The 22,116-nt window shown below is 29.9% G+C and overlaps 2 protein-coding genes across 6 annotated transcripts; one reads left to right on the forward strand and one right to left on the reverse strand.

Moving 5' to 3' along the window:
- Positions 1 to 6,806: 6,806 nt before the first annotated feature.
- On the forward strand, positions 6,807 to 12,729 carry LOC108479827 (transcription factor PIF3-like). Of its 5 annotated transcripts, XM_053021954.1 has the most exons (11): positions 6,813 to 7,115; positions 7,263 to 8,409; positions 8,502 to 8,606; positions 8,701 to 8,766; positions 8,961 to 9,026; positions 9,139 to 9,654; positions 10,105 to 10,226; positions 10,312 to 10,471; positions 10,693 to 10,893; positions 11,229 to 11,657; positions 12,070 to 12,729. In XM_053021954.1, exons 1-8 carry the CDS (start codon positions 7,024 to 7,026, stop codon positions 10,316 to 10,318), a joined length of 2,121 nt encoding a protein of 706 aa, XP_052877914.1. In that variant the 5' UTR covers positions 6,813 to 7,023; the 3' UTR covers positions 10,319 to 10,471; positions 10,693 to 10,893; positions 11,229 to 11,657; positions 12,070 to 12,729. The 5 variants fall into 5 exon arrangements, with proteins under 5 accessions (XP_052877916.1, XP_052877915.1, XP_017638127.1 ...); XM_053021956.1 differs by having other exon boundaries at positions 6,807 to 7,115; positions 10,693 to 11,657; positions 12,043 to 12,729; XM_053021955.1 differs by having other exon boundaries at positions 6,807 to 7,115; positions 10,693 to 11,657.
- LOC108477915 (protein NRT1/ PTR FAMILY 4.5-like) lies at positions 10,587 to 20,709 on the reverse strand. The gene is made up of 5 exons (XM_053021368.1): positions 20,365 to 20,709; positions 14,450 to 14,519; positions 12,088 to 12,533; positions 11,855 to 11,979; positions 10,587 to 11,753 (listed from the first exon to the last, which is right to left on the reverse strand). Exons 1-5 carry the CDS (start codon positions 20,707 to 20,709, stop codon positions 10,682 to 10,684), a joined length of 2,058 nt encoding a protein of 685 aa, XP_052877328.1. The 3' UTR covers positions 10,587 to 10,681.
- Positions 20,710 to 22,116: the final 1,407 nt, after the last annotated feature.

Consider the following 22,116-nt stretch of genomic DNA (forward strand, 5'->3'; position numbering starts at 1 on the left):
TGAACCAAACACCCCTTGAAGGTTATTTGATTTTACACTCCGTAATAATGTTAGAAGCGGTATGTTATTGTTTAGTTCATTTGACTGGAATGTAAGATAATTTAAAGATATTTTATTAAATTGTTATTGTTATACAACTTTTTTTTAACAAGCTTATTTTCTTTAATATTTTTAATATCATTTTTCATAAAATTATGATAAATTATTGTATTTTTTTATTTTTTATTACATTTCATATATTAATAAGTAAATATATTATGTTGAAATGTAATAATTCTGTTATACACCTCTGCTAAGAAGACACGTGTCAGCACAAGAGGCATTGTTGACTCCACATTGACTCCCTGAGCACAACCATCGTCCCATTTCGAACAGGATCTACCACCAAAGCTTAAAGGTGAATGTTATTCTAATGTGAATACACTTTCAAGACAATAAGGAGTATATTTAGGCTTAAGTATCACATATTAATAGAATCTCGTGATACATATTTATGATTATCCGTTGCACATTTAATGAGATTAGATGCTTATCTAGTCATATCATATCAGTGGATAAAATGACCTCTCCTATGAATACCCAAAAAATTATGAGCATAGCACCCTAAAGATACTTCGAGCACTTATCTTTTCAATCAGCCTGTCCTTTTATCATTGTTCTAACTCTTGACCTCTACAGGTGAACCAATCTCTATTATCCACTTTGATTTCATCATTGTCCTCCTCCAAGGGCGTAGCCAGGGGGGCCTGGCATGGGCCCCGTCCCCGGCCCCCCCTAAAATGAAAAATTTTATTTTAGGCCCTTGAAATTTTTTAAAAATTTTAAATTAATAAAGGTAAAATTGTACTTTGGCCCCACCCTAAAATTATAAAAATCCAATTTAATTCTTTACAAATTATAAAAATATAAACTATAAAAAATTAAAATTTCATCCGGCCTCCCCTAAAAAAATTTTCTGGCTTCACCATGTCCTCCTCCTTATTGCCTCACTAACAATAATTATAATTATAACCATGACATCCATTGTTTCACCGTTAAAAAATAATAATTTTGTTTTTAATTAGTCTCGAATATTTGAGAAAAAAACTTAAATTGATTAAAATAATAAAAATAAAAAAGGTAAATTGTTTCAAAATTTAAGACACTCGTAATCTAATATTATCTAAGGAATAAGTTGTAATCGTATTACACTCTATATATGACATCTTAATACTATTTGAGAATGTAAGATTCGAGGGGATTAGAAAGCTGACGATCCTAACAATGAAAACTTATCATGGAATGTAGCATTACGATCGTAATATATATATTTTTTAATTTTAAAATTTCAAAAAAAATAAATACTGACATGTTACCCACTTGGCAATTCACGTGTATATCGCATTAGTAAAGTTAAAAAATATCAACTTTTTCATCAATTTTAAAGTGATTTGACAAAAACACAAGTTTAAGGACTAAAAAGGCAAAAATTTAAAATGAGGGCTAAAATGATTTTTTTTTCAAAGCTTCACGGCTAAATAAGTCATTATGCCAATCGAATTTATAATTAAATCGGTCAAATAATTAGTTTTCGATTCAATCAATCCAACTAATTTATCTAGTTTAACTAAAAATTATTATAAAAACATAAAAATTAAAAATAAAAATTTTCAATTCAAACCAATTCACAAATCAATCAATCAAACTCTTTATTCCAAATAGATAGTCAACTAATACATTTCAATGTAACTAATCTAATTCAATTCTAAAACAGTAATTTTATGTTAAATAACTGTCGACCGGCCTAGTAAATAGTTTTTCTTATATATATATATATATTGGTTAATGGTTGATTATAAAAACATATATTGGTGGTGAAATTTTTAATTTTTAATTATAATTAAAATAAATAAATAAGGTAGTGTCTCACATGGCTTGCACGTGCTCTCTATTTTTTTTCTTTTCTTTTATTACATTGTTGTTGGATGAAAACAAAACATTAAAAAGTCTGTCCCTGTCATGTCCTTATCCTTCCTACGTGTCGTTAAGTGTACTTGCATAAACTAAAGGGTTACCCTTTTATTTTATTTTATTTTATTTTAGATTTTAGTTCTATCTATCATAATTTATATTGGATTTTTTAACTCTACAATCATATTTACAAAATCTTCATCTATTTTTATTAATGTTTAGTAAATAAAATAAAAATAAAATAAAATTTTGTAAAATTAAAAACTCCAAGGCTAGTGGCAAATTATAAAAATATAGGCTATTAAAATAATAAAATTACATTTTATTGTTGTAAAAATATATAGTTTAATTTCGCCTCCTTAAAAAATTTTAGTTTCATTCCTATTTGAGGCAAGTATATTAAATAATAAATTTTATGTTTTAACTTTTAAAACTTGATTCGATACCAGAGAATGTAACAACACGTAATAAAAGGTTAGATTGTAAAAGATTCCTGTATTTTACGATATTAGTAGATTTTGTCCCTTTCAACATATTTATTTTCGATCTAGGAATCAACTTTTTTGTTAATTCAATCAAATAATTTAATATACTTTTTAAAAAAACATATGATTATTTGGTATATTAATATTGATTTTTATAATTTAACAAACATTATAATTTTTTTAAATGTGCAAAATGAAAATTTTCCAATTTTATAAAAAATATTAAGATAAAAAATCAATTCATCATAATTTTTTTAAAAAAGTCGTTTTTTATTAAATTAACAAAAAACAAGTTGATTTGCAAACATACATTTCAAAAGGTAAATATATATATATATAAAACATAATCAAATCTATACTATATAAAATATTTGATTGAGTTATTGTCATGAGATAATCGAACGTCGAACAACAATTTTATCAGAAAAGTCTTGTTCATATAAGTACAACAATGATGAGAATAATGAGAAAGTAAGGAGGAGTTATTGATTGTTTTGTGGAAGTCGGTTTACTTAATGAGGCGGAGAGCCAAAAAGGATCAAGATATAAGACTACTGTGAGAGAGAGAAAGATTTGCTTAAAGTAAATTTAGGGTTGAAAAGTCAATCCCTTCTTTATCGTTGAAAGGGTATCTATTGAATATATCCTATTATCCACTAGCGAGATATGACAAATTGTTATAAGAAAAGTTGTCATCATGCAAAGTATAAAGGACGTGCACTGTGAGACCCGTTCTGCGCTAAATTAATACGAGGTTAGTATGCTTAAATGGACCCCTTGTTGCATTGAAAATGTGTTCACACCTAAAAACGAGCATCTCAGAAGATTGTCCATGTTTAGCATGGAATATGGTTGATAAAAAATAAGAACAATAAGTTAACAAATTTTGACAAAAACTATCAACAACAATAATGATTGGATTTAGATTTTTAAATTTTAGGGACTAAATTTCAAACTCTATATACATATATAGGGACAACATCATATTTTAACCCATAATTTAATCCAAAACAAGATTATGTATGCATATAGTATAAATAGATGGTCAACGCATTAGGAGGCTTTAATTTCTACGCTTGAGTGTAGATATGACCTTAAGGTGAATCAATGGGTCACTCATTTTGTTTAATAAAAAATAAAATAATAACTTTTTTTTTATATTTCATGTCCATTTTATAGTTCATGTTCGAGATTCATGACTGCCATTTTCAATAATGTCGTCTCCAATGTTTGAACTTAAGTCCTTCCCTTGGAAGTGTGATGTGCCTTACTATTACATCCAATCACTTATTGGTAAAATAAAATAATATTTGATACATGATGAGTGTACAATTTTTACACACCATTAATAATATTTTGTCAAAATAAACCTCTTGTTGCATTGAAAATGTGCTTACACCTAAAAGCATATGCGCATCTCGTTATGTGGGCTTATCAGGATTGTTTATCTAGCAAAAAAACCTTGAAAATGAAAAGATTTTGCTCCTCTAATTAAGACGGATGGTCAACTAAAATATTATCTCACATGGAATCAAAGCAGATCAACACCTTCTGTCTTGTTAAAATGTATCCAAATGACGAAGGAATATAACAAATCTAAAATATCGTTACTTTAATTATTACAATGATATTTATATTTTTAATAGCTTACAAAAATAACTTACTTAAAAATTAAAAATTAAGTTTTTATTTAAAATTTTAGTCTAATCATTAAAATTATTAATGTTTTTGTTAAAATTTGTCAAACTTAGAATTTGGATTAGGTTATCCATATAATATAAGAGTTTGGTTTTATTTTTTAAAGGCTTAATGATAAATTTAGTCACTAGTATTTTCATGTTTTATCAAAATGACCCTAATTGTATTTTTTAGTTTTTTTTACCATCAACTTTTGATTTTTTTTCAAACTGTTTTTCTATTGAAAGGTTTCGATCTTTCATATGTTTATTTACTAAGAGATTTTTCTATTGAGTTAATTTTTAGATAATTACCTTTAAAATTTTTAATTTCATGTATTATTTATTTATTTTATTATTTTTCACATGTAATTATCTTATAGAGTTATTTAAGTAATAAATTACATCTCATTGAAAATATTTCATGTAGGAAATTTCACATCATCTTAATTAACTTTTTAACGGTTGGTGGCAAAAAGGTTCAAAAATACAATTAATACCATTTTGATAAAACTTACAAACATTAGTGACCAAATTTATTATTAAACTTTTTAAAATATAAGATTTTAATTTTTTAAAAATTAAAATTTTCACATCAAGCACCATCTTTAGTGACGTCACTTATTTCTAAAAGCTAATGCAAATTGTGTGGAGAAAAAGAAAGCTAGCCAGTTGGTGGCTCTGTGGTGTGACTCAGTTCTAAAATATATTTTTTTAAAATTTTATATTGGATTTAATTTATTCAAATAATTTGTTTTATTATTTAAAAACAATAAAATAAATTTCTCAAATAAAGTATAATTTAATATTAATATTTTAAATATTATTTAGAAAGTTTGAAATGTCATGTAATAATTAAATTTAGGAATATCTGCTTGTAATTACATATTTGATTAATTATTCTAATGAGTAGGTATCACTGAATTGGATGTAATTAGAGTATTCAATTATACTTTTCTATTTTTAAGAAATAGTGAGAATTGAAGTAATTACGCTGGTAACTATAAAAATTACAATCAAATTGCTTAAAATGTTTATTTTTCAAAATACTAAAATCGATTAAATACGAGAGATAATTTCTTATATATTTTGATCTACTAAATAACTCACTAAATTACATAGTATTTTTTTTTTTATGTTTTGTCAAGGATCAATAGATAATAACAATGATTATATGTTTAACGCTAAAGAGCAGTGGCGGAGCTAGGGGGCTTGTAGGGATCCGACCCTCTAAAATGGAAAATTTTAAATTAGTAATGATAAAATTACACTTTGACCTCTCAAAAAATGATAAAAAATGATTTAATCCTTTAAAATTTATAAAAATACAGACTATTAAAATGGTGAAATTATATTTTTACTATTGTAAAACTATACAATTTAATTTCAATCCCAAAAAATTCTAACTCCACCCTTGCTAGAGAGAGACCAATTCAATTAGTATGAAATATCGAGTAATTAGATAAAATTGCTTAGATATTTATTTATTTTTATTAATTTTTAATAATCGTATTGTCGATTTTTATACCATGGTTTGATTTTAAACTTTGTTTATTGTTTAGAGTTTTAAATGACGTAATCGTATAGTTACAATTTATATTATCAAACATGATATAGAGATTTACGATATATAAAATAAGATAAATTTGCAGTTGTATAATTACAATTTAAATTAAAATCCACTTGAATTTGATTATATATAAGTAATTATTTGATATATTGGTAGTAATTTTAATTAAAAAACTACGCCATGGATGTACATGATAACCATCCTTATATATAGCATATCTATATAATTAGTTAAAATAAATTAAAATTTATTTATATTTTAAAGAATTTAGTGCTACTTTTAAATTTAAAATTGTAGTTCAATTATTAATATCTTTAAAATTTTTCTATTAAATTCAAGTTTATTACAATAGTTTCATAACTATTTTTTTATTTTAAAATATCACACCATCGAATTAAAAATAAAATTAGTTGTGTTAAAATTAAATTTAAATTTTTAAATGACTAAATTCTAAATTTATGAAAAATATGAGAACTTAGAAGATAATTTTGTCTTCAATTACATTTCTTTTCTCAAGTAAACATCGTTTTCAATAGCCCCCTATCTCAATCATAATCCATGATTTTGTGCCCAATGCCCCAGTCTTTTTATCTATTTATGGTTTAAAAGTGCAAAAGGAAAAAATTAGTGTAAATTATTAAAATAGTTATTTTTATTTTTTTTAAGTTATATTTTAGTTATTTATATTTGAAATGTTATTATTTAGTCACTTACGATAATGTGTTGTAATATTTTAGTCACTGAACCGATAATTATCGTTAACGGTATAACGGTAAGCTGAAATAGTAAGCTGAATAATCATTTTAAATAAAAATTTTATGTTAAATTAAACAACTGGTCCCTATATTTTTTCATTTTGAGTAATTTTATTTTTTTATTTTATATTCTTTTAACTTTCTTTTTTAAAATAAAAAAAAATATAGGGACCAACTATATAATTTAATCTAAAATTTTTATTTGAAAAGATAGTTTAACGTGCCAGATCAGCTTACTGCTCCACCGTTAATGACAATTAAAACTCAATGACTAAACTATAATATTTCTAACATAATCAATTAAAATGTAATTTGAGAGAAATAAAAATAACTATTTTAATAATTTACCTAAAAAATTACTAATATCCTTCTATTACAAAGTCATAAAATCATTTAACTTTAAATTTATTTTAATATTTTTTTGAAGGGAAAGCCTAATTCCTCTTGAATCCTTCATGGCTTCATTCATTTATGTTTTCTTTTGATTAAAAACAGTGATGAGAGTGAGTTACTAGTAGCAATGGCTAGCAGCTTGAATTTGGGTTATTTCTGAGCAAAAACAAAAAGGGTGTTTTCAGCCCTTCACCATGCCTCTATCCGAGCTATATCGGATGGCTAGGGGGAAGCTCGATTCATCTCAAGACAAGAACCCTTCAAGTTCAACTGATCCATCTATTGTGTAAGTTCAGTTTTACTCTAACTCCTTGATCTATTTAAACATTATAAACTTCATTTGTTACATGGTGGATTCAATCATATGTGTTGTTTCTTTTTTGGCTGTATGATTGATTGTATCCCCTTTTGCTCTCTATCTGTTCGAATGCAGACCTGAGGATGATTTTGTTGAACTGGTTTGGGAGAATGGTCAAATTTCGATGCAAGGTCAGTCTAGTATAGCTAGAAAGGTTCCTGTTTGTAACAGCTTACAATCCCACAGTTTTAAGATTGGAGATAAATATATAGGCAATGGAGGAAATAGTTCAAAAATGGGAAAGTTTGGGGTGGTGAATGCGGTATCGAGTGAAGTTCCAATGTCGGCTCCGTCTCATGATGATGATGTGGTGCCTTGGTTAAAGTACTCAGAGAATGAATGTTGTGATATGTTGCCTGGATTATCTGGGCTCTGTACAAATAACATCCCAACTGATAGTAGCTTAGCTTCATTTAATCAAAGACGCCAATCCATCAGTGATTCCTTTTCTGGTTCTCTAAATGCTGCTGCGGATTTCAAACAAGGAAAGTTGGCAAAGGTTCCTAAACCGGCAGATGACGAAGCTAGGCTGAGAAGTGGTACCAGTGAGTCGCCACAACTATGTCAAGTGTCTTCATCGTATCTTGGATCAAGAAATTTGGAGAGTATTGGTAATAAGCCGAGCCATGCCTTTTTCAGAGATACGATGGGAGTTCAACCGTCAGATGAGACTTTGCGTTGTGTTAAGATGCAGAAACAAGATAAAGTTGCACCTTGTAATAATACTGTCTTGATGAATTTTTCCCATTTTTCACGTCCTGCTGCTCTTGTTAAAGCTAGTCTTCAGAATATAGGTGCTATGGCTAGGATTGAGAGTAAGGAAACAGGGTTTGCAGCCAGTACTAGGGGGCCTGTTGGTTCCAAGGCCATTGATTCAAATATCAAGTTACAGAAGGAAACCTTTTCACATTGCCATTCTTCAATAGTGCCGATGAAGACTGATATAAAACAATCTGAAGCTAAGTCTCTAGATGAGCCAGTTGCTGCTGAACCAAATAATGCCAACTGTGAAGAATATGTCCCAAAAAGTGATAAAATATCTAGTCAAGTTATTGGTGAAAATGCTTCCAATTGCCTGCCAGAGAGTGGTAAGGCTGTAGAGTCTGTGCTTGCTGCTTCTGTTTGCTGTGAAAATAATGTAGAAAGAGCTTCTGACGATCCAGTAGTAAATAATTTGAAGAGAAAAAACCATGATAATGAGGAGTTTGAATGTCCTAGTGAAGTAAGTTTTAGGATATAATTTTATTTCGTGTTGCTGTGCTTTTAACTCATTTTTCCTTTGCCATTGAAACCAACTAACCAAATTATGTGTAGGATGCTGAAGAAGAATCTGTAGGTGTGAAAAAAGCAGTTCCTGCTCGAGGAGGTAAGGGGTTCAAGAGAAGCGGAGCAGCTGAAGTGCATAATTTATCTGAAAGGGTGAGGAAGAGCATTTCATTAGTTCAATAATTTGATATTTGTCTTTCATATGGCTGTTTCTGATTGTAAGATCTGGATGGAATTACACAAACAGAGGCGAAGGGATAGGATAAATGAGAAGATGCGTGCTTTACAGGAGCTCATACCTAACTGCAATAAGGTTGGTAATACGGTAAACCTTTTTTTAAACTAAATCAAGGGATTTTTCTTAGAAACAGATGTGATTCTGGGAGTAGATCAATGAGCTCATGGCATATCCTTGCTTATTCTATAAGTAGTTTAAAACAGACCATCAAAGTCCTGATAGCTTTTGCATTTTAAAGCTGTTGACATTTTATATTTTGACACTACAAGGTGGACAAAGCTTCAATGCTTGATGAAGCAATTGAATATCTTAAGACGCTCCAACTACAAGTGCAGGTAAGATCTCTGTCATCTTTCTTCTAACTGCTCTTTTTGGTGTATATTTCAATTTTGATTCTCTGAAGGGTAATCAAATAAGTTCAATTTATTAATTACCAACCTTTCGCAGATTATGTCTATGCGAGCTGGCTTATATGTGCCACCGATGATGTTGCCAACTGGAATGCAACACATGCATGCCACTCAAATGGCGTATTTTTCATCCATGGGTTTTGGAATGGGTCTAGGTATGGGTTTTGGGATGCCATTTCCTGAAACGAATACTGTAGCTTCTGCTTGCCCTATGGTTCAGGTGCCTCCAGTCTGTGGAGCACCTTTTTCTGGCCCAGGCCCTCATTTGTCAGGTTCGACTGCATTCCATGAGATGCCAGGAGCTAACCTCCGGCTATATGGTCTTCATGGTCAAGGACTTCCAATGTCGGTGCCAGGTGCACCTTTGTTTCCTATTCCTGGTGGGCACCTCATGAAATCAGCCATTGGATTGAGTGCCTGTGGACTGGGAGGTCCTATGGACAATATGGATTCAGCTACAGCTTCTAGTTCAAAGGACCTAATTCAGAATATCAACTCACAAGTGGCACAGAATACTAACATCAATAGCTCAATGAATCAGACATCTACTCAGGTTAGGAAAATTTTCTTGTTTCTTTTCAATTCATATTTTTCTTTAGAAAGAAAAAGATAAGAAGAGTTCTAATATTTACTCAAGCGGGTTTCGGTTGCCACTAGGAGAAGGTTGTCTTGAGGCAAAAGAGAGAGCTATTTCACATGGTAGAGAAGCATACCCTTGATGACTAGTCAATGTGATAATGATTTCCATGTAGACAAATTCATGGTAAACCTGACCAATTTTTCTTGTTAGGTTAGATTAAAGAAATCTTTTATCTTTTCATCAAGGAGGAAGCACTATGCTTCTTAGTTCTTATAATGCAGGAGTTGGAATATATACGTTCACAGATAAGGATGGCAGAAGAAGGGTGTCGGATTCTATTAACTTGTCACTCATCTGAACATTTTGCTATATTTTTGGTCTAGCTGAATTTAATCAAATTTGATATTCATTTTGCAATGCTAGTACCGAACAGCAAATGAAAGTTTTCAACAGCCAGCTGAAGTGCAAGAGAATGGTCGAGCCTCGGAAATCACTGGTAGTGTACCTTTTAGATCAACTGATGGAGATAAGAAGTTACCTGATAGGTGAGAGCACTTTTGATTTATATCATGTTTTATCAAATTGTGGTTTGAAGAAAGTATTAAACACCAAATATATATTTAAGTGTAGGTTATAATTGTTAGCTTTTTGAGCGGAGGATTTGAATCTATTTTGCTTCATGGGGAGGCTGAAGCTTTTTCTCTGCGAGGATTGGACCTCTATGGTGATGATGATGGTCAACCGAATACTAATTTCAGCACAATGCAAGTTAGAATATGCTCAGTTTTTGGTATGTCAACGAGACTTGAAATCGTTGCTTGCATATGTAAATTCATTATCAAGGTCCATCATCCAAGCAAATAATGTCGGTCTATCTAAGACATAAATAGAATGTATTCAAAATGTTTGTTTTGGCCAACCTCTGGCTCTGGGTTACTGATTTTTTGAATTGATGAAATGATTATTATTTGCTGTCACACACGCATGTTTATGGCTCTCATCAACTTGTAGGTTGTTGCTTAGAATCCTCTGTTTGAACAGAAGAGGGACCTTCATGTACTTCGGTTACTCCTCCATCCACGGTGCTTCCTTCCTCCACGAGAAGCGGTCTGGTACTCGAATCCTTAGCTTTGGCTTCAGTATGCTCAGGTTCTTCCTCCGCAACAAGCATTCTGGTACTCAAATCCTCACCTTTGGCTTCAGTAGGATCAGGTACTTCCTCCATGGGAAGCTGTTCGGTAGTCAAATCCATAGCTTTGGGTTCACTATGATCAGGTTCTTCTGTCTTGTATTTGTACCATGAGGCCCAGTACAAATAGTTTAAAAAGTTTAGGCAGCTAAGGATAGCTAAAAACCAGTAAAAGAGATTTAAGTGACTCGAGTTTAAGTCTAATCCATGAATCCAACCTTGTTTGCTTGAACTGGTTCTTTTCGTGATGGCGTTTATGACATTGACGAACACTGTACTTAAGAAGTAGCCAAAAGATAGTGTTAACCACGTAAATGATGTGGAGAGTGACCTCATGCCTATTGGTGCTTCCCTGTAGAAAAATTCCAGCAGTCCCACAAGAGTGAACATGTCTGCAATTCCAAATATTCCATATTGAAAGGAGAGCCAGAAGAGGCTTATGGGCTTCATTAGGTCCCTATGAGCTTGATCCCTTCTTTTAACCTCAACAATACCGGCAATAGCCATTGAAATTGCTGACAGAACAAGCCCCACACCGACACGTTGGAGTTGCGTGATGCCCGATGGATGTTTTGTGATTTTTCGAGCAAAAGGGACAAAGAAAAACTCATAGATGGGGACCAGAATGGACATGAAAACCAGTGGGATTATCGGGATCGAAGCAGCAGGAACGTTGAAATTTCCAATCTTGCGATTCATGAAATTACCTTGCATAACTGAGAATGTCTGCAGCTGCGCCAGACATGTGTTCATTATGACTGTACTGAATAAAATGGGCAACATCCTGGTTAGTATCTTAACTTCTTCAACTTGAGTCACTGTGCACACCGTCCATGGTGTTGTCTTTGAATCTTTCGGAACAATTGCAGCTTTATCTAGGAACCTGACCAAGAATCATGAATCACAGTTGGTTTCCGAATTTTTTTTTTTAAACATGTTTAGCTATCATGCAGTCACATCACATCACATTCATGCATGCATTACCTGAATTGGTTGGTGTGGGATATTATTTCCTCCCTGAAATCATTTTTGGTTTTACTGATCTCATACAATTCATCTGGACTATCCGGCAGAGCTAGCTTACTGTTGTTTATGGCTACTACTATGACCTATGATCATAACACAAAAGAAATGTTTATCACCTTTGTCACCACCCTTGTTTCTATTTGTAGATATATCCATTAAGAAATGAAATGCAGGGATAAATAGTACTGAACCTGAGCTATCCTTACGATGGGGCTATCGGCCATCTCGGGTTCTCGTATGCGGTAGAAAGGCTTGCCGAGTGCAAGAACAGTGAAACCTATGAAGGTAGCCACAGTTGATATGAAGAAACCCCAATACCATTTGTGCTTTTCAGTGGTCAGATACACGATCCCTGTCACTCCGACACAGGCTCCGAGTGTAGTACTGAGCAATAGCCAGTTGAAATACCTTGCTAGAGCTTTGGCTTCCTTGGGGTCTTTATGATCAAATTGGTCACCACCGAGTGCTGGAAGAGCTCCCTTGACCCCACCGGCCCCCAATGCCAACAACCCCAGTGAAAAGTAGAACATCACTGCCTTGCTACCGTCTATGCAGCTGGCCTTGCCACAGTATGCGGGCTGCAAATCCTTTGAATAAGCCTGGATTGTTACCAATGCCAATCCCTGCAAATTAAAACCTTGTTTTAGTTAAGCCTCTAAGGAGGGGAGGGTCTGGGTCAAATTATGGTTTTCGTCCCTGCATTGCATTACTCATCTCGGAGATTTAGTTCCTCGGTTGATGTGTAATTTAATAATAATAAAAAACAAAATTTTCTGTGTCATTTTAAATGTAAAAATATTGTTATTAAAATAATTATTTTCTATTTTCCGGGAGCAGGTCGATTTTCCGTGGAATTACTCTTCAACGACACTCAAAAAGAACAATAGTTTTACGTTATCAGCATGATGCTCGATCAATATTTAATATTTAACAACTAAAAAGATTTTATTTTTCGGAATTAAGTTCTCACCAGCACTTCAATGAATCCGAAAATAATAGAAGTAGTGAATCTACTTATGAAAGTATCAGAAATGAAGCCACCAATAAGGGAGAGCAAGAAGGTCGAGCCCATGAAATTTGTAACTGTGTTTGCAGAATTGGGATAATTGAAGAACATAACATACATGAAGTATAGGACCAAGCTGACCATGTTGGCAATGAAACCCATGTTTTCTAATGACACCAGCACTGCAAAAATGAAAACATTAGATATGTACATGCAATTTAGATCAAAACTAAACCCTAGTTTAGAAATGGTTTCAAAATAGGTTTAATTCCAAATTTTATCCCTCTACTTCATCAAAATTGAGAAGTTAATCCGGTTGTCAGTGAACATATAAACTTGAATTTTTTTTATTTTTCTTTTTTCTTTCTTTCTTTCTTTCTAATTTGTTGCATAAAAATGATTGAACCGCTGATTTTTGTTATTTCCGTGCATATAAATGGTTCAACTACTAATTTTTAGGTCAAACAATGTTATTCGATTGAATTAACTTTCAAATTTTGTAAGATACGAGGACTAAATTCTGATGAATTAAAATAAAGAGACTAACTTTTTTATTTTTCATAAAGTAGAAGAGGAATTCATATTAAAATAAACCTAATTTTAACAGCTGGAACAGTAACAACGAAAACAACATCCTCTTTAGTGAGATTATATGAACAAATGCCCGAACCTAAATATGTTTTTGCTATTGGTGCGTGTACAATTACAGGAGGGATGTTCAAAACTGATTCTTATAGCACTGTTCAGGGGGGTTGATAATCTAATTCCCGTGAATGCCTATTTGCTGGGTTGTCCCCCTAAACTCGAGGCAGTTATAGATGTTATAACAAAACTTCGTAAGAAAATATCTCGCGAAATCTATGAAGATCGAATTAGATCTCAACAGGGGGATCGATGTTTTACTACCAATAACAAATCATTGGTTTAACTGAATAATTAAATAAAATAGATAGACCTTTCTCTTTGTCTTAGGTCAATGGATCTTCTCAACTAGAGGACCCCCTATATGGATAAAACACATTCCAGTTGGCCGAGCCTAATTTTATTTTGTTTTAATTGTTTTGTTCCAAAGTAAAGATATCCACGGGGGGTTCGCCCTATTAAGATATTCACTAAAGAGGGTGTCATTTTCATTGTTACCTTCCAAAATCATATTAGCTTTATTTTAGAAAATCACTTTCTAGTTAAATTATCTATTCGCCCTCACGCCAGGGGTTGATAGGAGTCCCGACCCCTTAAAATGAAAATTTGCATTTTTGATCTTTTAAAATGTATAAGATTTAATTTATTAAATGGTTAAATTACACTTTGATTCCTTAAAATGATAAAATTTTTTATTTAATCCTTTATTATAAATAAATAAAATATTAAAATGATAAATTTATATTTTAACATTCTTAAAATATACAACTTACTTTCGACTTACTAAAAAAATTTCTACTTCCGCTCTTGATCTTAAATCGAACTTTTTTAAACTAATTTTCAACAAACCTAATATATTTTTGAACTAACCTAAATAAATAAAATAAAGGGTTTGGTTTAATTACCAAAAATGAAAATGGAAGCCTTGAATCCACCTTTCTTCTTGTAATGGTCTCCGGTCATCTCTTGGGCCTCCTGTATGTAATCAAAGTCATGTATATTAGCTTTTGCTTAAGATAGCAATTGATTTAACTGATTTAATCCACCACTTCCAAATACAATCAATTATTCAATAGAACTAATTAATTTAATTTAATATCCATCAATTAAATCAGTGAATCAACTTCTTCTTCTTTATTTTGTTGGGTTAAAAATTAGATTAATTTAAATGATATATTTTATATTTATTATTATAGATATATATTAAAGTTAGTTGAATCAATTGGCTCGATTATTGTGAAAAGCTCGGTTCGAAATAAATATATATATATATAAATACTAGAAAATGATGGTTTCAAAATTTTTAGTATTTACCATTGCTACGAGAAAATAATAGTATTCGATTTTTCTAATAGTAATTGAATAAGAATCGTGATTAAATTATAAAATTTTTAGGTTTTTAATACATTTTATCATTGAATAAGAACCGCCTAAATTAATAATGTTTCATATTTAAAATTTAAAAAATATTTTTTTTAAACAATCTCATTATAAGTTTTGATTATATCTGCCTTTTTTGATTCAATGCTTAGAATTACTTATAGTCCCTCCCCAACTCATAAATAGGAGGATAATGCGCTTCAATGCACTTAAACCCACGTCCTCCTATATTGGCAACAATGCCCATGCTCAATATAATTCTATATACATTATATAAATAAATAAATATGTGATCATTTAATAAAGGATTAATATAACTTTTAGTCCCTAAAGTTGGCAATTAGGTCCAATTTGTATTTTGTTATTTGAATTTGGTGACTAGATCCATTTTAGCTCCTAAATTTGACAAACGTAAAAGTTTGATGATGTAGCACTCTGAGATTGTATCCCATTATCAACTGAAAATTAGAAGAAAAAAAAGAATTCAAGTGATGATGTGGCACAATCTCACAGTACCATATTATCAAATTTCGATACAATCCAAGTTCAGTGATTAAAATTGACCTAATTGCTAAATTCAAGTACCAAAGAGGAAAAAAGTACGTGTACCAAAATCAACCTAATTTCTAAATTCCGGGACTAAAAGTTATATTAACACTTTATTAAATATAAAAGTAATTATACATGTAAAACATGATTTCCAAGTAAAAATATGAAAGTGCTTTTGATCCAAACAGAATGCTGACAGAAAAAAGGTCTAATTACAGCATAAAAAGCAATGAACAATGTTGAAATTAAGAAGAGATTGAATTAATTACCATGTTTGATGATGACCAGAAATTGCAAGTAGTTGATGAAGAAGATGAGAGTTACCCAAAATACTAACTCACTCCATATATATTTATAGTATACCAAAAATAGGTAAAATTATCATGGAGGTCCTTGTACTAGGAGTCAAATTGTATTTTGTTCCATTCGCTCAAAAAATGAGTAAATTGGTTATTTAGTTAAAATTTTTATCTATTTCTACTATTCAAAATTGATTCATGTATGTCAGCATGAGGTACACACAGCACGACATGTGTAACTGTCTAATTATTCCTTCAGCCATGCCAATTTTTAACAATAGAAAAAAATAAAATTTTTAACAGAAATAACTAGTTTGCTCTTTGATCTAACGTATAGGAACTAATTTGTCTACTTTTTGTGTGAAGGATACAAAATGCAATCTGAATCTTAGTACAGGGACCTCCAAAATAAATTTACCACAAAAAATGCTATATATATCAAAAGACATAAATTGTAACGTTAGTGACATTAGATTCATCGTCAAAATTTGGGTTGTAATTAGTGACTGAAATTCCTAGAAGATACCATATTAGGGTCAGCAACAAAGCTCGTCTATCACTGTCTTCAATTTGGCAATGTAGCAATAATATTCCATATTCCATCTGTATTATACACAAAATATTATTAATCTATTTGCATTCACAGCCAAATTTTAAGGCCAGTTATTTTGTTTTCTTCCTTTGGAAAAATGAGCAAAGCTCTGGATTTTATGTAAATTAAAATTATTTTGAAGGGGTCAAATTTAAAAAATTGTGTTAAATTAGCTTTGTTAAGGATTCATGTGATACCAAGTTTGCTTATAAATTTTAGGAAAAATTATCAAAATAGTCACTTTTGTTTACTTCAGGTTATTTCTTAGTCACTTATGTTTGAAATGTTGTGTTTTAGTCACTTACGTTATCACATTGTAACATTTTAGTCACTGAGCCGTTAACGGTATAATGGTTTGCTGACGTAGCATATTAAATCATTATTTTAAACAAAAATTTAGGTTAATTTATATAATCGGTCCCCATATTTTTTCGTTTTAAGTAATTTAATTTTTTTCTTTTATTTTTATTTTTAACTTTCTTTTATTTTCCTTTATTTTCCATTCTCTTTTGTTTCTCCCTTTGTTTTCCTCCATTCTCCATTTCTTTTAACGTAGTTTTTCTATATTTTCTATTTGTTAAAATTAGTCCCTATACTTTTATTTTTTTGAACAATTTAATTTTTTTCGAGTGAGGTGAGCTTGTGGGCTAGCTAAAAGAAATGAAGAAGGGAGGAAAATAGAGGGAGAAATAAAAGAGAATGATAAGTTAAAAAAAAAGGAAAGTTAAAAGAAAATAAAAGAAAAAAATTAAATTGCTCAAAATGAAAAAAAAATATAGGGACCAATTGTAGAATTTAACCTAAAATTTTTGTTTGAAATGATGATTAACATGCCATGTTAGCTTACCGTTACATCGTTAATGACAATTAATGGCTCAGTGAATAAAATGTTACAACACAATAACGTAAGTGGCTAAAACGTAATATTTCAAATAGTAAACAAAAATGACTATTTTGATAGTTTACCCTAAATTTTATAGGAGATCTTAGTTAGTGGTTCGAGTTACAGTGCATTTAGGTACCTCAATTATTTACATGTCCAATATTAACATTTATCCAAAGTCTATATACATCAACATGAGGTACACGTGGCATGTCACATATAGTTGTTTCGTTATTTTGTCAACCACATCAAATTTTAATAGTACAAATGGAGAAAATTTTTAACAAAAAAAACCAATTTGCTCTTTAATCTAACATACATAAAATAAATTGTCTATTTTTTAATATAAAAGAGTAAAATATAATTTGACTCCTAATATAGGGACTTCCATGGTACTTATACCATTAAGTAAGTAAAGGTCCATGTATTTTGTGCTTGGCCATACAACATATCTTTGTTCCCCTCACTATGTAGCTAGTAAGTGAAGGAAACTATTTCTTAGAAAAATATAATTCCAAACAAGTGAAACAATTTGTTAATAAATAATAACTTCGATCAATTTCATGTCTAAATCTTTACTTTTTTGTTCATTAAATCTTTATTGATTTAGACAAATGTTTATTTTAATTAAGATAGATAATAAAATATAAATAGAGTTGTCGATTGAGTCTTAATTCGATTGGGGCTTAATTCGATTGGTATCGGTATTGTTGCCAGTGCAGGAAGTCATGAGTTTAAGTATGTTGAAGTGCATTATCCTCATATTTAACAGTTAGGGAGGGACAATAGGTAGTTCTAGGTATTGTATCAAAAAGAACAGATGCTAGACTTTTTTTTTTAATTTACACCGAACTTGACATTCATGATCTACATTAGAGTTGTTCATGAGCTACGCCAAACCACAACCACAATTCAGCTCAAAATTTTTTTCAAATCTAAGCCTATTTTTGGGCCGGCTCGACCCTCAATCTCATTTCAATGTTCACAATATTAATAAAAACTAAAAATATATCTCTATATTTTTATAACTAAATTTAAATTTTTTAAAAAATATTTTTTAAGTATTTAAATTAAATTCAGGTTTGGCCAAGATAAAAAAAACAATCATTGTCCAATCTCGATCCAAGTCGGCTCAGACTTACTCGGTCGTTGGACAACTCTAATCTACATTAATGGAACATGAAATATGATAATTGAATTGTTAAAATATTAATCATACAAATATATATATACACACATAGGGAATGATCCACTTAAATCGGTATAAAACTCAAGTGGTTTTACATAAATTTATAATTTTCTATAATTAATATTTTAACAGTCAAACCATCATATTTTATATTCCATTTATGTAGATAATGCATATTAAAATTTGAGTAAATTAAAAATATCTAACTATTTATTTTATGCAAAAACTTTCAACCATTAAATATATATTAATAAAAACAGTATTTGAAATTAATATGGTAGAAATATCGAATCAATTTAAAATTTATATGCATGACAAGTACAACTATATTGATAAATTTAACGGTTGGATTAAAGATATTTATGAGCTAAACCAGACTTAAGCATGATATTAACACATATTATGATTGCCCAAGCCCGAACTTTAGGCTTGTTCATATAAATTTTATTTTTTGACGAATATTTATATTATTTTTAATTTAATATTTTTAAAATTTTATTTATTAAAATCATAAATGGGTAATTTAACTCTTTTTTTTAAATATGTTTACATTATAGTATTATATATTAGTAGTAGATTTAATTTTTAATGTGTTATAAATTACATAATATAATATAGGGTAAATATCAAATTGATACATGATCTTTGATTTGGTGCAATTATACACCTGAAATTTGAATTGTGGTTCATATATATATATGAAACTTTAATTTAATTTTAATTGTACACATTTAAAGAAATGAATACATATATTTATTTTCGCATTGGATTAATATAATTGTTTATATATGCAATATGTCAACGTAAAATGGTGCTAACTTGATAACATTGTTAGTAATTTGTGAAAATTGAACCAAACAAAAAAAATCATATATAAAATTACACAAAATCGAAGTCTATGTATAACATTGCACATTGGATACTTTCAAAAAAATTTTGCACATTGGATCAAAATTAATGTATAGTTTTGATTTTCATCCCTATAATATATTATAAACTTAGAAATAGGCTAGGCTCGAGAGTCTAACCCATATTTTAAATGGGTCTAAATTTTTGCAGAAGTCTACTTTTCAAGCCTAATGTTTTCACCCAAATCCTCTCAAATTTCGGGCAAGCCTTTGAGTAGAAGTGACCATGGACCGAGTCTTAATAGAATTTTAAGCCCGTTTTCCCGAACCATGCTCAAAAAAGGGGCCTAAAATTTTGCCCGACCCGACACGCCCATATTAAATTTTTTATAATATTATTTTATATAAAACAAATTTAAAAATATAATACATCAACCACAATAAAAATTAAAATAAATATTTTAATGTTTTCCAATAAATTGAAAATAAATGAAAAAATATTTATGCTTAAATAACACTAAAATAGGTGTAGCTTAACAAATAAATGCCTCTAAAATAATAGCAAATTTAACAATAAAACAATAATTATACAACATTTGAACAACAACAACCAAATAGTAATAATATAATAACTAAATGGCAGCAAAACAACAACAAACACAACAGCAGTTTTTTTTTTGAAAATTTAGGTCGGGCCAAGGTAAAAAAATTTACTCGAGGCCCGACCCATTTAGGAAACGGGCTTCTTTTTTTGCCCAAGTTCATTTTTCGTGTCTATAATTTTACCCAAACCATCCCACTTTTTGAACGAGATCAAATCTATCTTCAAGTTTAGACAAATAACCTAACTCTTTAATAGGTATCGAGCTACTTAAATTTTACTTTCCAATAAATAGATTCCACTTGTATATATATTAAATTAAAAAATCTCAATTCCATAAATCCAAATTACAAATAAAAAATAAAGTAAAATAAATCTCTGCAAGTTTTGCTACACTCTTTTCATTATCAAATTAAAATATAATGTATAATTTTGTGAAAATAATAATATATTTTTAACAAAAAAGAAATTCAAATGACCTGTGGGTGAAGTGAGAGATTAGATAGAGTGGGAAGCCCCCAGTGAGTGGAGAAGATGACATTCATGGCCATGGGACTCCTACTTAATAATTCTAAACCTGCATTCATCAACCTTACAATTGATAATGCCTTTAAACTCAACATTAGTCTTAGCTTTATGGAACGTGATGATGATAACCGTATTCCTCCGCTCATTTTCTTCAGCCACCGCCTCCTCGGACGCCGCCTTACTACCACCTTGTTCCCGTCATTCTGCGGCTGCGGCGGCGGCGATAGCAGCTTTTCGTAGCGACGGCATTGCCTTGCATGTCCCCGCAAAATGCTTTCCAAATGGATTTGCCCCATTGAGATTAATACACAGGCAAAGAAAGAAAAAGGAAATAACAATGGAACTTGAAGTCTTCACTGAACTTCAATGAAGTACGTGGTCAAAGTTGATGATCAATCATGTATATATATAAAAGGAAAATTTGATTTTTATTTCTCTTAAACTTTATAAAAAAATTCATTTTAGTCTTTTATTTAATTTTTCGGTTATTCTAAGTCTTTGAACTTGTATACACGAAGCTAAAATTTTTTTTAGGGGGCTAAAAATTTAATAGTCTATATCTTTATAATTTTTATAAAATTAATTCAAATTTTATCATTTTAAGGGACAAAGTGTAATTTTATCATCACTAATTTAAAATTTTATAAATTATAAAGGGGTCTAAATGAGCAATTTTCTATTTTAGGGGTTAGGCCTTTTGCCAACCCTCCTGATTTTGCTCTTGATTGTTTGTCAAATCACCCCAAATGATGGCATACACGTGACAATTAATTAGTTTTAAAATTTTAAAATTTATTTTTTATAATTTTATACTTTTTAAAATACTTTTTATAATTGATGATCAAGGATTGAGCCAAAAAGTATTTTGGGAGGTAGAAATTAAATTATATATTTTTACGATAGTAAAATATAATTTCAATTTTAATAGTCTATTAAGATTAAATAAAAGTTTTATCATTTTGGGGGCAGAGTACAATTACTATTTCTAATTTAAAATTATATAATTTATAAAGCGTCTAAATGAAAATTTTTCATTTTAGGAGAAGTCAGGGTCGCTACCAACCCTCCTAATTTCACCACTGTTGATGATATGACATCTACATGTATAATAATTTGATAAACAATACAAATTTAATAGCTAAAAAGGACGAAAAATTAAATAAAAGAATAAAACAATTTTTTTCTTAAAGTCAGGAGGGTCAAATAAAATATTATCTCTTTATATAATATGCAAGAGTATATGTAAACAGTGCGGGACAAAGAGGGAATAAACGGCCGGTGTTGTTTTTTAGGGTCAAATGCATACTATGTACATAGTATAATATATTATAAAATTTGGCTGTTTTTCATACCTTACAACACATTCCTTGCATTGTAATTAACCTAAGTGTATTCCAGCTGCAGCATCTATAAATATATTGTATTTGTAGCTTCTTTTCCACACATGGCCAGCATCCACATACAGTTATTGTAATTTTGTACATATTTTCTCTTTTTTTTCTTTTCCGGATTATTATAAGTTATTATCATATCTATTTTTTTATATATAATTTTTAAAATTATTTATAGTCTCTCTCGAACTTTTAAATAAAAAATAATGTATTTTAACATATTCAAACGATTGATCCTTTTATACTAACAATAATACTGATATCGGTTGAATTAAATATAAACAAATAACATTTAATATATATATTAAACTT

Source organism: Gossypium arboreum, chromosome 11, assembly GCF_025698485.1.
Source record: "Gossypium arboreum isolate Shixiya-1 chromosome 11, ASM2569848v2, whole genome shotgun sequence".
Lineage (NCBI taxonomy): Eukaryota > Viridiplantae > Streptophyta > Magnoliopsida > Malvales > Malvaceae > Gossypium > Gossypium arboreum.